This window comes from Pelodiscus sinensis, chromosome 28, assembly GCF_049634645.1.
Source record: "Pelodiscus sinensis isolate JC-2024 chromosome 28, ASM4963464v1, whole genome shotgun sequence".
Lineage (NCBI taxonomy): Eukaryota > Metazoa > Chordata > Testudines > Trionychidae > Pelodiscus > Pelodiscus sinensis.
In genome coordinates, this window is record NC_134738.1 from 752363 (window position 1) to 764738 (window position 12376).

Below are 12376 nucleotides of genomic sequence, written 5' to 3' on the forward strand. Positions count from 1 at the left end.
GTCATATCCTCCTTTCTTTTGCTGAAGATTGACTGAGGGTCCCTCCATTCCAGCAAATAGGATCTGGTGTAGGTCAGGTGTTAGTTTAAATAACTGACACACTCCGGAGATTCAGTTTACATTAACATGATGCTTGCTTTTGAGCTTTCCTCTCCTCCTTTCCTTTTGCCTCCCCTAGTGTCCTCTTTCCCCTCCCCCCCCAGTCCTAGCATTCCCATGCTTCATGAATGTGGTGGTGATAGGGCAAGAGACTGTCCTGAAGCAATATTCCTCTTTCTGTCGGCGTGGGATAGTTGTTAGTCAATATCTTCATGAACAACAAGGAATTCTGTAGCACCCTGTTACTCCTCATTTGCCTACCTAGCTCGAATTAATGAGCCAGTGGAGACATACCCTAACAGATTTATTTGGGCATAAGCTTTCATGGGCAAAACCCATTAATGCATCTGATGAAGTAGGTTTTTGCCCTTGAAAGCTTATATCTAAATAAACCTGTTAGGGTATGTCTACACTAGCTCGTTAATTCGAGCTAGGTAGGCAAATGAGCAGTAACAGTTAATTTGAATTAAGGACTTAGTTTGAATTAACATTTCACTGCTGTGTGTAGCCACGCAACAGTGAGTTCGGGCTAGTGAAATTTCAAAAAGGCGATCGGACGGGAACATGCAAATAAAGCCTGGGATATTTAAATCCCGGGCTTCATTTGCCACTCGGGTCGCCTCATTTGCCTACCTAGCTTGAATTAACGAGCTAGTGTAAACATACCCTTCGTCTTTAAGGTGCCACAGGGCTCCTTGTTGCTATTCCCCTTTCTGTTGACCTGCTACATGCAGCCTTAACCCAGGCTTCCTTCATAGTTCTAGGCCAGATGTGACACTCACCTGCCTTGAAACAAGTCAAAAGTGAAGCAGCAGAGCTCTCGTTGGCTTTCAGTTTTTTCAGTGATTCCTTTTGAGGTTCAGACATGTCTGTTGTGAACTGGATCAACACCTGCCTAATTGTGTGGTAGCTTCAGAGGGTAGCCGAGTTAGTCTGTACAGGATAAACTTAAGAAACAACAAATGGTCTGGTAGCACTTTATAAACTAAAAAACATGGAGATGGTATCATGAGCCTCTGATGCAAAGCTACAGTCCTCTTTGATGCTACTTTCTTTGGCCAGTGACTGGCAGAATAATTGAAACTTCCACCCTTTCCCCTCTGTACTAGCCTTGCAAAGTTGTATTTGACCAGTTATTATATTTAGATGTGTGTACATATGATCCTTTGTCTTTCATTCTGGCGAGGGTGAGTAAACTTGTCTTCGCTAGTACATTTTCATGGAAATTCTGCAACACTGCTCCAAACCTAGGGTAACTCTGCTGTCAGTGTAAACTATGCAGTGGCAAATTCTGAATAAACTGAAGATCTATTTTTAACTGCTCCTTTCTGATGATTAAATGGAGGTGTTCTCTCCCTGCTAGCTAGCTCACTGAGTCATGAATCCTTAGGATGGCATTCCAGCTAGAAATGGAGAGGCATGTGTTAAGTGTGGTGCTCTGGTTTCTAGTGGTCTTTGCCACATGGTATCTCCAGTGGGTATCATTTTGTGATGTCTGGAGGCTGGTGAAAATGGGGAAAGGGAGGGTAGGAGCTAAGCAGGGTTATCCAGAGACCATAAAACACTTACAAATTTAACCGGCAAACAAACTATCTAAAGAGCTCTCCTCTCACTGTAGAAATGCAGCCAGCTCTGGGTGGAGGGGGAACGCAGCAGCTAATTAAGAGTTCAGTGCCATTGAAGAGGTAAGTGCAGAATCCTCTGTAGTTGATACTACATTGGAAGGAGCTAAACAGTCTAACTTTCCTAGGGGGGAATCATGGTTAGTTGGGTACAAGACCCTGGTTCTGTTCTGTTTTAGAATTTCCCTTGTGCATGTGCCGTGCACATCACCCTCATGTTGCTGCCTCTTCTGTAGCAGAAACGATAAGGAGATGCTGCAGTGATATGGCAGACGTAATGGAAAATTGGGGCATTTCCTACTAGTGCAAGATCTGATCATCTTCTCTTCTCTTCCCACAAGGCTTCTGCATGTTTGTCCTGAGTCTGGTGAAGAAGCATTACCGTCTTCAGTTCTACATGGTAAGTGTCAATACACGCCTCTGCTGCTCCAGAGCTATTCGCACTGGGAGACAGAGGGCATTTGCATATGTGGGTTAGAAGAACACAAGCCTGTAAATGCGCCTGTGCCCCCTGGGCATTGCAATGCTGCTTAATGGGAAAGCTATTCCTGGCCGCTTACAGCATTTGGCATAAGGCTCTCAAATGGACTCACTTCCTTAGACGTGTGAATTCCATTGTCTGCATTTGCAGTGTGTTTCATAGTAACCCTTTCAGGTGTGGGAGCGAAAATGATTGTACAAGGCTGTTCAGACTTTGCCTTGAGAGTGTTGATGGACTAACTCCTCCAGGCAATCTGCCCAACTACAATACAGCAATGCATGGACTGGCCACATGTGTCCTTTAAGGGGATGTTTTTGCTTCCTTGTGGATGCAGGTTCTGAGATAGATCGGGGGTTCTCAAGTGGAGGGTCATGACCAGTGTTCCCTCTCAGATTTTTCCATCCTTGGGTGGGTTGAAATTTCTTATGTGCACCACCAATACTGAGGTAGTGTGTGGATGTGCACCCACCAGTACAAACAGAAACCACAGATCTAAAGATATATTTAAATAGTCAATAGGTGTGTGTTACGGGGTCCACAGGCCCACCCCGCCCGGGGCAGCCACACTACCACGGTTGCCGCCCCGGAAGGTCCCAGTCTCCGTGACGCGGCGCCGGGTCGACCCTCCCGGCGGTTGCCCAGAAGGTCCCACGAGCGAGGAGGTGAGGGGGGTCCGGGCCCTCCCTCTCTCCAGACCCCAGCCCAGGGCCCTAAGGCGGGGGAGATGCTCTTCTCTCCCCCGACCTGGCTGATGGGGCACAGAGCCGCAACGCATCAACCCTCGGGCTCCAGTACACCCGCCCTGGGCTGCTTCCTCACGCCCTCGCTCGTCCGCTCACCAGCCGGCTGGTCCCGCTGCCTCCTCGTGTCTCTCAGTCTCTTCCTCCAGCGTCGTCCTCCTCGTCCTCCCCTCTGCTTCTGCTCCTACTGACTTTATACCTGGGGAAGGTGCCGCCCCCGCCCCTCCAGAGCACCCACACCTGTGTTCGTCCACGCTCCAGCTTCTCCTCCCCAGCTGTTTCCCCTCACCCCCAGCGTCCTCCCTGTCTCCCGCAGCTGTGGGGCATAGGGCTGGCTGGGGGCGTCCGCGGGGCTGCCCACCCCGAGGCTGGTGGGGTGTCGTTCCTTCCCTGTTGTCCCTGCTAACCTTGCCGTGGGGGGTCCTTCCCCCGCGATGTCCCGGGCTGCGTCCCTGGAGCCGCCAGCCCGGCGGCGTGTCCCGGCTGTCCCGCTGCCTGCGTCCCCGGCGGCGGTGGGTCCAGCCGCGGCGCTTCCTTCTGCCCCGCTGGGGGGGGCACCCTCGGTGCAGGGTTGCCTCACCCCGTCACCACCCTCCTCCATGCTGCTCGGGGTCCCGCCAGCTCGACCGCCTGTTACCCCACCGGACGCGTCCTCGGCAGCGGCGAGACAAGCCGCGCCGCTTTCCCCTGCCTCGCTGGGGGGGGCCCCTTTAGTGCGGGGTTGCCTCACTCCGTCACAGTGTGGAAGTAAATATATTATAACAAAGGATAATTTAAAAAGGAGCGATGCTTATGATTTTTTAATGGGAAATCAAATAAAGAAAATTTACGCTACCCTTGTCTGAAGAAGTGGGTTGTGCCCACAAGAACTCATGATACAGTTCGGCAGAAAAGGACCCGGGGATTACAGTGGCTGAGAAGCTGGATACGAGTCAACATGTGGACACATTGGAGAGGGTCCAGCGGAGGGCAACCAAAATAAGGGGGCTGGAGCACATGACCTCTGAGTAGAAGCTGAAGGATTTGGGCTTATGTAGTCTGCAGAAGAGAAGGCCGAGGGGGGATTTGAGAGCAGCCTTCAACTACCTGAAGGGAGGTTCCAAAGAGGATGGAGAGAGGCTGTTCTCAGTAGTGGCAGATGGCAGAACAAGGAGCAATGGGCTCAAGTTACAGTGGGGGAGGTCTAGGTCGGATATTAGGAAAAACTATTTCCCTAGGAGGGTGGTGAAGCACTGGAATGGGTCACCGAGGGAGGTGGTGGAATCTCCATCCCTAGAGGTTTTTAAGTCCCCACTTTCAAAGCCCTGGCTGGGATGATTTAGTTGGGATTGGTCCTGTTTTGGGCAGGGGGCTGGACTTGACTCATGAGGTCTCTTCCAGCCCTGGGATTCTAGGATTCTCTGTTCTTGTTCGTCTAAGATGCTATAGGACCATTGTTGTTTTTGAAGATTTTGTTTGTTTGGGTTTTTTTAAGTTACCAACTAACATGGCTTCCCCTCTGAGATCTTGGAAAACAAGTATCCTCAACCTTTCTAACAGACAGATGCGTGTTTCAAAGATCTTGCAAATAAGGTTTCATCCTATAAAACAGCTAGTGTCACACCTAGTCCTTGCTGCTTCTGACTCATAAGAGCTAGAACTCTACCAGATAGCAAAAAACTGGCCTTAATGCAATACAGATTACCACGTATTAATTAATAACACGGGATTTAAAAAAATCTTTAAGATCTGAGTTTTAGATACCTGCAACACTAAAAAAAAATTCTGTTAAAAGAATCTCTCTCTTTCTTACCTTAAACCATTAACACCAGGATGGGCAATAATTTTTGATGGGGGGGCCACTCCAAGAATTTGGTAAGCAGTCGAGGGCTACACTCTTTCATGATATTAATGGAGGAAGTGCGGGTAAGGGATTGGGGTGTGGAATCTGGGAGGGAGTTTGGGTGAAGTAGGGGATTGTAACCTGGGGCAACAGAGTGGGGTGCACGGTCTGGGAGGGGGGGTTGTGATCTAGCGCAGGAGGGGGTGCAGGGATTTGGGCTGTGACCAGGAATAGTGGATTGGGGTGCAAGGTCTGGGAGGGGGTTGTGACCTGAGGTGGGATATAGGAGGGGATCCAGTATCTGGGAGCTGGAGCAGGGGTACAGAAGGTTTGGGTTACATAGGATAGGGGGGCAGATGGGCTGGGGTGTCAGAGGCAGGCTCTAGCTGGGAGACTTTACCAGGGTGACGTGCATCTGACGAAGTGGGTCTTTGCCCATGAAAGCTTATGCTCCAACACTTCAGTTAGGCTGTAAGGTGCCACAGGACTCCTCGCTGCTTTCGCAGATTCAGACTAACACGGCTACCCCTCTGATACTTTACCAGGCTGACAGCTAGCAACCCAGCAGGTTCCTTAGCCAGGATCCCTGCCTTCTAGCCCCTGGCTCATGGGAGCTGCAGGAGCCATGTTTATTGTTCTAAAAACTGAATGCTGAGAGCCCAGGGGATGAGGGAGGAGGGGCACTTCACATGCTTCCATTGGCCGGTTTCAGGCAGCTACTGGGGGTAGGGGCAGCATGAGAAGCCTGTCTCCCCTCCCGCCAGGCTCTCAGCATTCAGAAACACACATGTGGCCCTGCACCCAGCTTTCTTGAGTGCTGAGCTGGTGCGGGGCAGGCAGGGAGCCAGCTGAGGCTCTCATGTCTGGATCCGGCCCACAGATCAGCTTTTGCCCAGCCCTAGAGTAGAGGCTGGAGTCAGCTTCTCCAATTATAGCAGGCAGCAGCTGCTGCTGCTGCTCCTCTGAGAGGGTGAGTGCTCCGCCTCCCCTTCTCACCCGATCAGCTGAGCTCCCTGCCTGCATGGGGACACTGAACCTCTGCGCGGGGCTCAGAAAGGGCTGTGCGCCCATACAGGCATGCAGCTTACAGGGACCTCAGTCATGATCCCCCAGGGGTTGGAAAGTTATTACATGGGGAAGTTGCAAGCTGTTGGCCCAACCCCAGGCCTTGCTTTGCCTCAAGCATTTCTAGTAGTGTTAGATATTTAAAAAGTGTTTTTCACTGTATAAGGTGGAGGGGTCGCCCTCCTAGGTTTGCTGTTCTAAACCGAGCATCACTGGACTAGATGGTCCATCATCCAATTGGGCATTTTTTAGTTCCCTTTCTTTAGTCAAAGCAGACTAAGACCTGGGATAGGCATGGGCTAAAGGACAGCCGTGGATGTTGCACATCCTCCCACTCAGATTCCAAACTGTAATGAAGATGTTGCTCTACTTATTCCCAAGTGAAGGTGCACGCTGCCTTCCAGCTTTGTGTTTACATGCTCTTCCCATGCGGGATCGGGGTGCATGAGTTGCAACCTGCCCTAAGCAGTATTTGTCGCTGTCCGGTTTCTGTCGCGGGCTGGGATGAGAAATGACTCTTGGCAAACTGGGCTGCACGCTGTTTTCTCTTCCAGTTCGGCTGGACCCACGTGACCTTGCTCATTGTTGTTACCCAGTCGCACCTAATCATTCACAACCTGTTTGAAGGAATGATCTGGTGAGTGGGTGCCTGTTCTGCGTTATGCTGATTCGTGTTGCATAGTACGTGCTGTGGCTATCTCCCTGCTATGGTGGTTTCAACTAAAACTTTTAACCAGCTAGGTTAAGATGTGCTGCCCAGAAGCGACTACCTCGTGCCTTGCATAAGAGAGCCAAACCATGGGGCCCTTTTTATATTTGCGCCGCTCCGTGCAGGTAGAGCCGCCAGGAAGCTGTTCTAAAGGGACAGCTGGCCAGGCCTCTGGCACTGAGGCATCAAGCAAGTGTAGCTGCCTTTGTCATCCTCACTCAGAGGGGGTGAGTGTGGAGAGTTGGAGGGGATCCCTGTGAGGCAGCTGCAGTCAGTGTAACTTAAAGCAGCCACCAGTTAGAAAGGGGAGAGATGGGGAAGGGTAAAAAGATGACTTCATAACCAGCCACTCCTTGGCTTCTTTGTTTCTCACAGCAGCAATAATGAAAGTACTTTACAGTGCTGATAAAACACTGTAGAGTGTGCATTCTGAGGCATTCTCACTTGCTTATCACTGAAATGCAGCTACTTCTGGGGTGGATCGCGGTGACTGTTCTAACAGCCCGCTGTGTGTTAGAGTGAGCATGGAACACCACAAAGTAGAGCTCTGAGAGGGCCGTGGGGTGTGTACGTTAGCATAGTGAGTGTCTGATTCAGTGTAGCCATATCAAACTTTCTGCTGGTCAGGTGGTGTCCAGTTCTGTCACATATTGCGGTTAAGGTTGAAATGACTGCTGTGGGTGTGCTACTTCTGAATGGTTTCTCCCTCCTTCCTTCCAGGTTCATTGTCCCGATTTCATGTGTGATCTGCAATGACATCATGGCCTATATGTTTGGGTTTTTCTTTGGCCGCACGCCACTCATCAAGGTTTGTCAAATGTACAAAGCCCTGCCATCAAGCTCTGTTGTTGTGGAGACTTGACCCAAGACTGGGCCAGCCTGAGATAGTGGTGTTAACTGCTATGAGTTAAGGATGAGACTTTTCAAAAGGAACTTGAGGGAATTAGGAGCCCTTTGCATTTGGATCCCAGCCTGACAACTTGCCACCCATCAGCCACAGTTTGCAAAGACTACTGGTGGAAACTCTGAAGGAAACTTCAGGGCTTGCGTGTCATTTGGGCTGTAATGCTCCCCTTACAGTCCTGATCCAACATCTGTTGATCCAGCCCTTGTTTAAGTTCTGTCCCCATCCCCAGCGCTGCATGCTAGTGTCAAAATACACTGTTTCCTACAAAGGTTGAGGTTAGTTGTCTGGTGAGGTTCTCTGGGAGTGTGGCCCTGTCCAGTGCAGTGTGCGCTGGCTGACTACATAAATAGAGGATGAGATTTGGAAGTGGCTCTTCTGTATCACAACAGATGCAAGCTGGAAGACTTTTTTCCTTGAAAAAGGTAGGGAGAATAATTATGCTCAGTCTGCATTGAGAACAGCTTTGCATTGTGATGAGAAAATGTCAAACTAATGGTACTGAATATTGTATTATAGAAAAACATCCTTTGTATTTCTTGCACTCTGGGCTAAGCCATAAAATGCTTAGGCAAATCTTTTCCAGGAATACTCTTCAGTGGGTTGAGTATCTCGCAGGCTACCAGACATTTCCTTTCTGGGCGGAGGGCGTGTATAGTTCTGTATCTGACAGCCCAAAGTTGTAATATTTCAAATACGTGCCTTGCCAAGATTCTGTTCAAGGTAGTTCTGTTGCAGTGCCTGGCCTCTGCACTTCCTGGTGGCTGCGAGGCAGGTGATGTGCCTGCCCTCCCTTTCCCGGTCAGCAAGAGTGTCAGGGTCAGAGGGAGGGAGTGAGGCTGTGCCTCGCCATCTGTATGTACTGGCTTAGCCTGGGCTGGAAGTCACGGTCTGGGGGTATTGGCTGATGTGTGAGTTCTGTGGTGGAGGTGGGCATTGGATTTGCGGAGCTTTTGGGGTGGGTTTTTAGGATAGCTTTGAATATATTTTCTTTTTGTATCTGCAGCTTTCCCCAAAGAAGACCTGGGAGGGTTTTATTGGCGGCTTCTTTGCCACTGTTCTGTTCGGACTGCTGGTAAGTAGATTGCAATGGCATTTAATTGGCTTTCTCTACAGAATAAAGACAGACAGTGCTGTCTGTTTGCTGAGCCTAAGGGGAGAGCGTTGTGCTCTCTTCGTCCCAGTTTGTCCTGTGAAGTTTTTACAGTGGGCTTTAAACCAACTTCTTCTGCCTTCCAGGGATGAAGACTCAAACCCACTGCTGAGAAATCGCTTTGTAGCTTGCAGCCCTTGATGTTCATAGACCTATAACACCCAGACTCCATAGGATCCCCCAGTGCCACCCTGTATGTCTATACAACACTGTGGAAATGCAGCTACCTCTGGGGTGGCAGCGCACAGGCTACATGATAAGCAAGGCCACAAGCAGATGGGCAGTCATGGCAGTTGGTGCAAGAGACGCTTCAGTCTCTGTGTGGAGCAGATGAGACCTGTGTTTTCAGGGTCTCCTCTGGAAGAACTACAGTGGGAGCTCCATTGCATGCCATGTTTCCTGTCTAATGTTGATGGGAGGAGTGTGGGTCTGTCAGGATCTGAACACACTCTAAGGGGGATAGGCTGAGTTCTGTGAACTTTACCCTGTCTGAAGGGGGAGGGGGATTTGTAGCTAGACGCCACGGTGGCTCTGCTTGGACACTAGTGATGCACCAGGTCGCTTTGACACACAGTAGTTTGGCCCTTGTCTAGGCTGAGGCTTTGTCTTTTCATGTGGCTGCTGGTCATGCAGGAGGCCACAGTGTTTTGGTGGGTGCTGAGGTGTCAGCAGAAATTTTTGGGCTCCTCTACAATGATGGCTTTGCAGGCATCTGATGGGGGAGGCAGAGGGAGCAATTTCCCTGGGGCCTGGCAATTCAAAGAGGCCCGGGGCTCTGACCATTCCACAGTTAGTGGTGGCTGCCAGAGCCCAGACCCTTGAAATTGCTGCTGCTGCTGCACTGTGCGTTCCAGAACCCCGTGCTGTACATTCCAGGCAACGCTGCGGGGGGAGGGGAGCACACTCCAGGCAACACTGCGGGGGGGGGGGGGGGGAGAGCATGCTCCAGGCAGTGCGAAGGGCCAGCTGCTCTTGGCCTTTCCCCTTTCAGGACCACAGAGGTGCACCCCCTTTGCTCAGGGCTTGCTGAGGCTGTTGACTCTGCTACTGTTCTGTAGTACCTGCCTCAAGGTTGCATGGGGAACTCAGTGCTCTGTCCCCCAGGAGGGCACGTTCAATAGCTGTGCAGTTGCTCAGAGGCCTGAGGGAGCTGAAGACAAGTTCCAGGATTGTCCCAGTTTGCTAGGGTGTGTTAAAGGATTCTCTGCCTTGATCATGTAATGATTCTGATCGCTGCCTTCTGAGCTGATGTATATGAAGAGAAGCTGCTTATCATGCCGCCAGCTAATTTAGTGCTTTGCAAGAGTAAGCTTCTTAATGAACCAAGGATGTGCTGACTCACAGCCCTGAAATCTCAGCTATCTCACTTACGGGGTGTCTTGTATCTGAACCATCCTGATGAGGCTCAGATGCCCCAATCTGTATTTTCTGTTATAGTGTGCTGCAGGATTTTAGCACATTGCAACACACAAAAATATATTCTAGATTGTTACTTTTCTTCCCCAAGAGATTCAGAAATGATGGGAAGGAGAAAAACAAGGATGCTTAGGAAGGTAGCAATCCAAGATGAGAGGCAGGGACAGCAATAAACATGGGGCCACAGGAAAAACCCTTTTGGTAGCTGGGTGCATAAGGAAAAATTACCAGAGCTGGTAAGGGAGTCCCACAGCTAATTCCCATCATCCCTGTAGCCAGCCAAGCTATGCTGTGAATTTTAAGTTGTCTGAATCCATTGAGGTTTTCTTTTACTTGCCTTTTCTGCTTCCCACCCTCTTCCCCTCTCACAATCAAGCTGTCGTATGTGATGTCTGGATACCGGTGCTTCATCTGTCCAGTGGAATTCAATAACGACTCCAACAGCTTCACTGTGGATTGCGAGCCATCTGAGCTGTTCCAGCTGCAAGAATATAACATCCCCCTGGTGATGCAGCCTGTCACCGGCTGGGTAGGACTCTGAATGGGTGTTCTCAATTATGGATCGCTTTGCAATAGCCACTAAAAAGGGACAGGTTAACTGGCAATGCCCAGGAAAGAGGAGATTAGCATAAGGTTCTACAAAGGAATGCAGCAGGGGGTAACTGGATGAAACTGAACAAGGAAAATGTAGGCTTCCGATCCAGAGATGTTTTCCTAACAGTGAGAGTAGGTGAAAGCTAGATTTCTTAAGTTAGGTAAGACTAAGTTGGACAGAGCCCAGGAGAACATATTGCAGGGAGCAGTCTTAAGCTGAGAGAGGTGGGCAGGCTGACTTGAAAGAGCCCTTTCAGCTGTGTATTTGTGAACCAAGAAGGTGCCCAGCAGAATAGACAATTACAGGAGTATCTGGGACCTTCAGTCATAGAACAGGACCCTGTTGCGTAAGGTGCTGTACAAACACAGAACAAATGCAATCCATGACACCAAGAAGCTTACAACCTCAGCACGAGACCAGAGACAACAGATAGACAGACAGGAGAGGGAATATAAGGAAATGGTGACAAAATTGGCCAGATATATTCTTGGCTTTGCTCTGATGTCAAGCAGGGATGAATTGAGGTACAGTAGAAGTGAGAGATTTGTCTTCATAGGTTTGTGTTTCAATAGAGAGAAATCAACACCGAGGTCAAGTTTTCTAAAAGCAACTACAGACTTTGTGTGCCTGACTTTAAGGGTCTGAGTTTGAGGGAAGATGCACGGCATGTTCTGAAAATCTGACACCTCAACCTTTGGTCTTCCAAAGTCACTAGTTATGCCAAAATCTTGAAGTTGGATCTTAGAAAGGCAGGATAAAGCTAGATTGCAAATGAAGCACAATGCCTTTCTCTGATCCTTCTCCCACTTTAACCCTCCTTGTCTGCAGAAAACAGTCCGGATGTATCCCTTCCAGATCCACAGCATTGCTCTCTCCACGTTTGCTTCCCTCATTGGGCCCTTTGGAGGATTCTTCGCTAGTGGGTTTAAGAGAGCCTTCAAAATCAAGGTAGGCTATGGGTAGCCCCCTCCTGGAAAGTCAGGTATCGCACAAGAGCTAACATGCTTGATTGTCACCCCCATAAACTGTATTGCAGGTAAGAGGATGGTGAGTTTGGAGGGGGTTTCCTGACCCTGTTGTGGGGAAAGAGGAGGGCAGTTCTCGTGGGGTCATAAAACACAATAGTGAAAGCATTAGCAATGATGCAACGTCCAGGCAGAGAAACTGAGTTTCTGGACTTGCAGATACGCCACGAGCTGAAGCTTTCTCCAGCATATTGTGCACCCCTAGGGTTTTTTATATGTAAATATTAACTGCTTATGCCATAACATACAGGCTGCTCAGGGTGTGGATCTATTTTAGCTGATAGAATATTAACCCCTTTGGAATTTCCTGTTCTCTAGGTGCTTGGCTCCCCTCACCCCGATGTTGCTCTAATGCTACTTTGCAAGCAGCATTGCTGGGTGAAAAAGTACCACGGGGGAGATGAATGCACAGCATCCTTAGTCCGGCTGGTTTAGTGCTATCAGCAGATGCTCTGGAAAGAGCACAGTCACGCCATGCAGGGTGTACATGCTGCATTGGGCAGTAAATGTAGATAATAAGCATTTGGCCCAGCTCAGTGCCACTTTTACAATTGCACAGGACTTCGCCAACACAATCCCGGGGCATGGCGGAATCATGGATCGCTTTGACTGTCAGTATCTGATGGCGACTTTCGTCAACGTGTACATTGCGAGTTTTATCAGGTATTCTTTGTTGCTTCATGCCAAGACTTAGCAGTCCCAAAGAGCATAACGTCTAAATACACAAGGACAAAAGGTGGGTGGG

General features: G+C 49.6%; 1 protein-coding gene across 2 annotated transcripts in view; it reads left to right on the forward strand.

Moving 5' to 3' along the window:
• CDS2 (CDP-diacylglycerol synthase 2) overlaps positions 1-12376 on the forward strand; it is a 58682-nt gene that overhangs the window by 38903 nt on the left and 7403 nt on the right. For both annotated transcript variants that reach the window (XM_075911025.1, XM_075911024.1), the window contains exons 6-12: positions 2063-2121; positions 6384-6466; positions 7259-7346; positions 8449-8517; positions 10388-10540; positions 11435-11554; positions 12191-12294. In XM_075911025.1, the coding sequence (XP_075767140.1) occupies positions 2063-2121; positions 6384-6466; positions 7259-7346; positions 8449-8517; positions 10388-10540; positions 11435-11554; positions 12191-12294 (676 nt within the window). The remainder of the gene's footprint in view (positions 1-2062; positions 2122-6383; positions 6467-7258; positions 7347-8448; positions 8518-10387; positions 10541-11434; positions 11555-12190; positions 12295-12376) is intronic.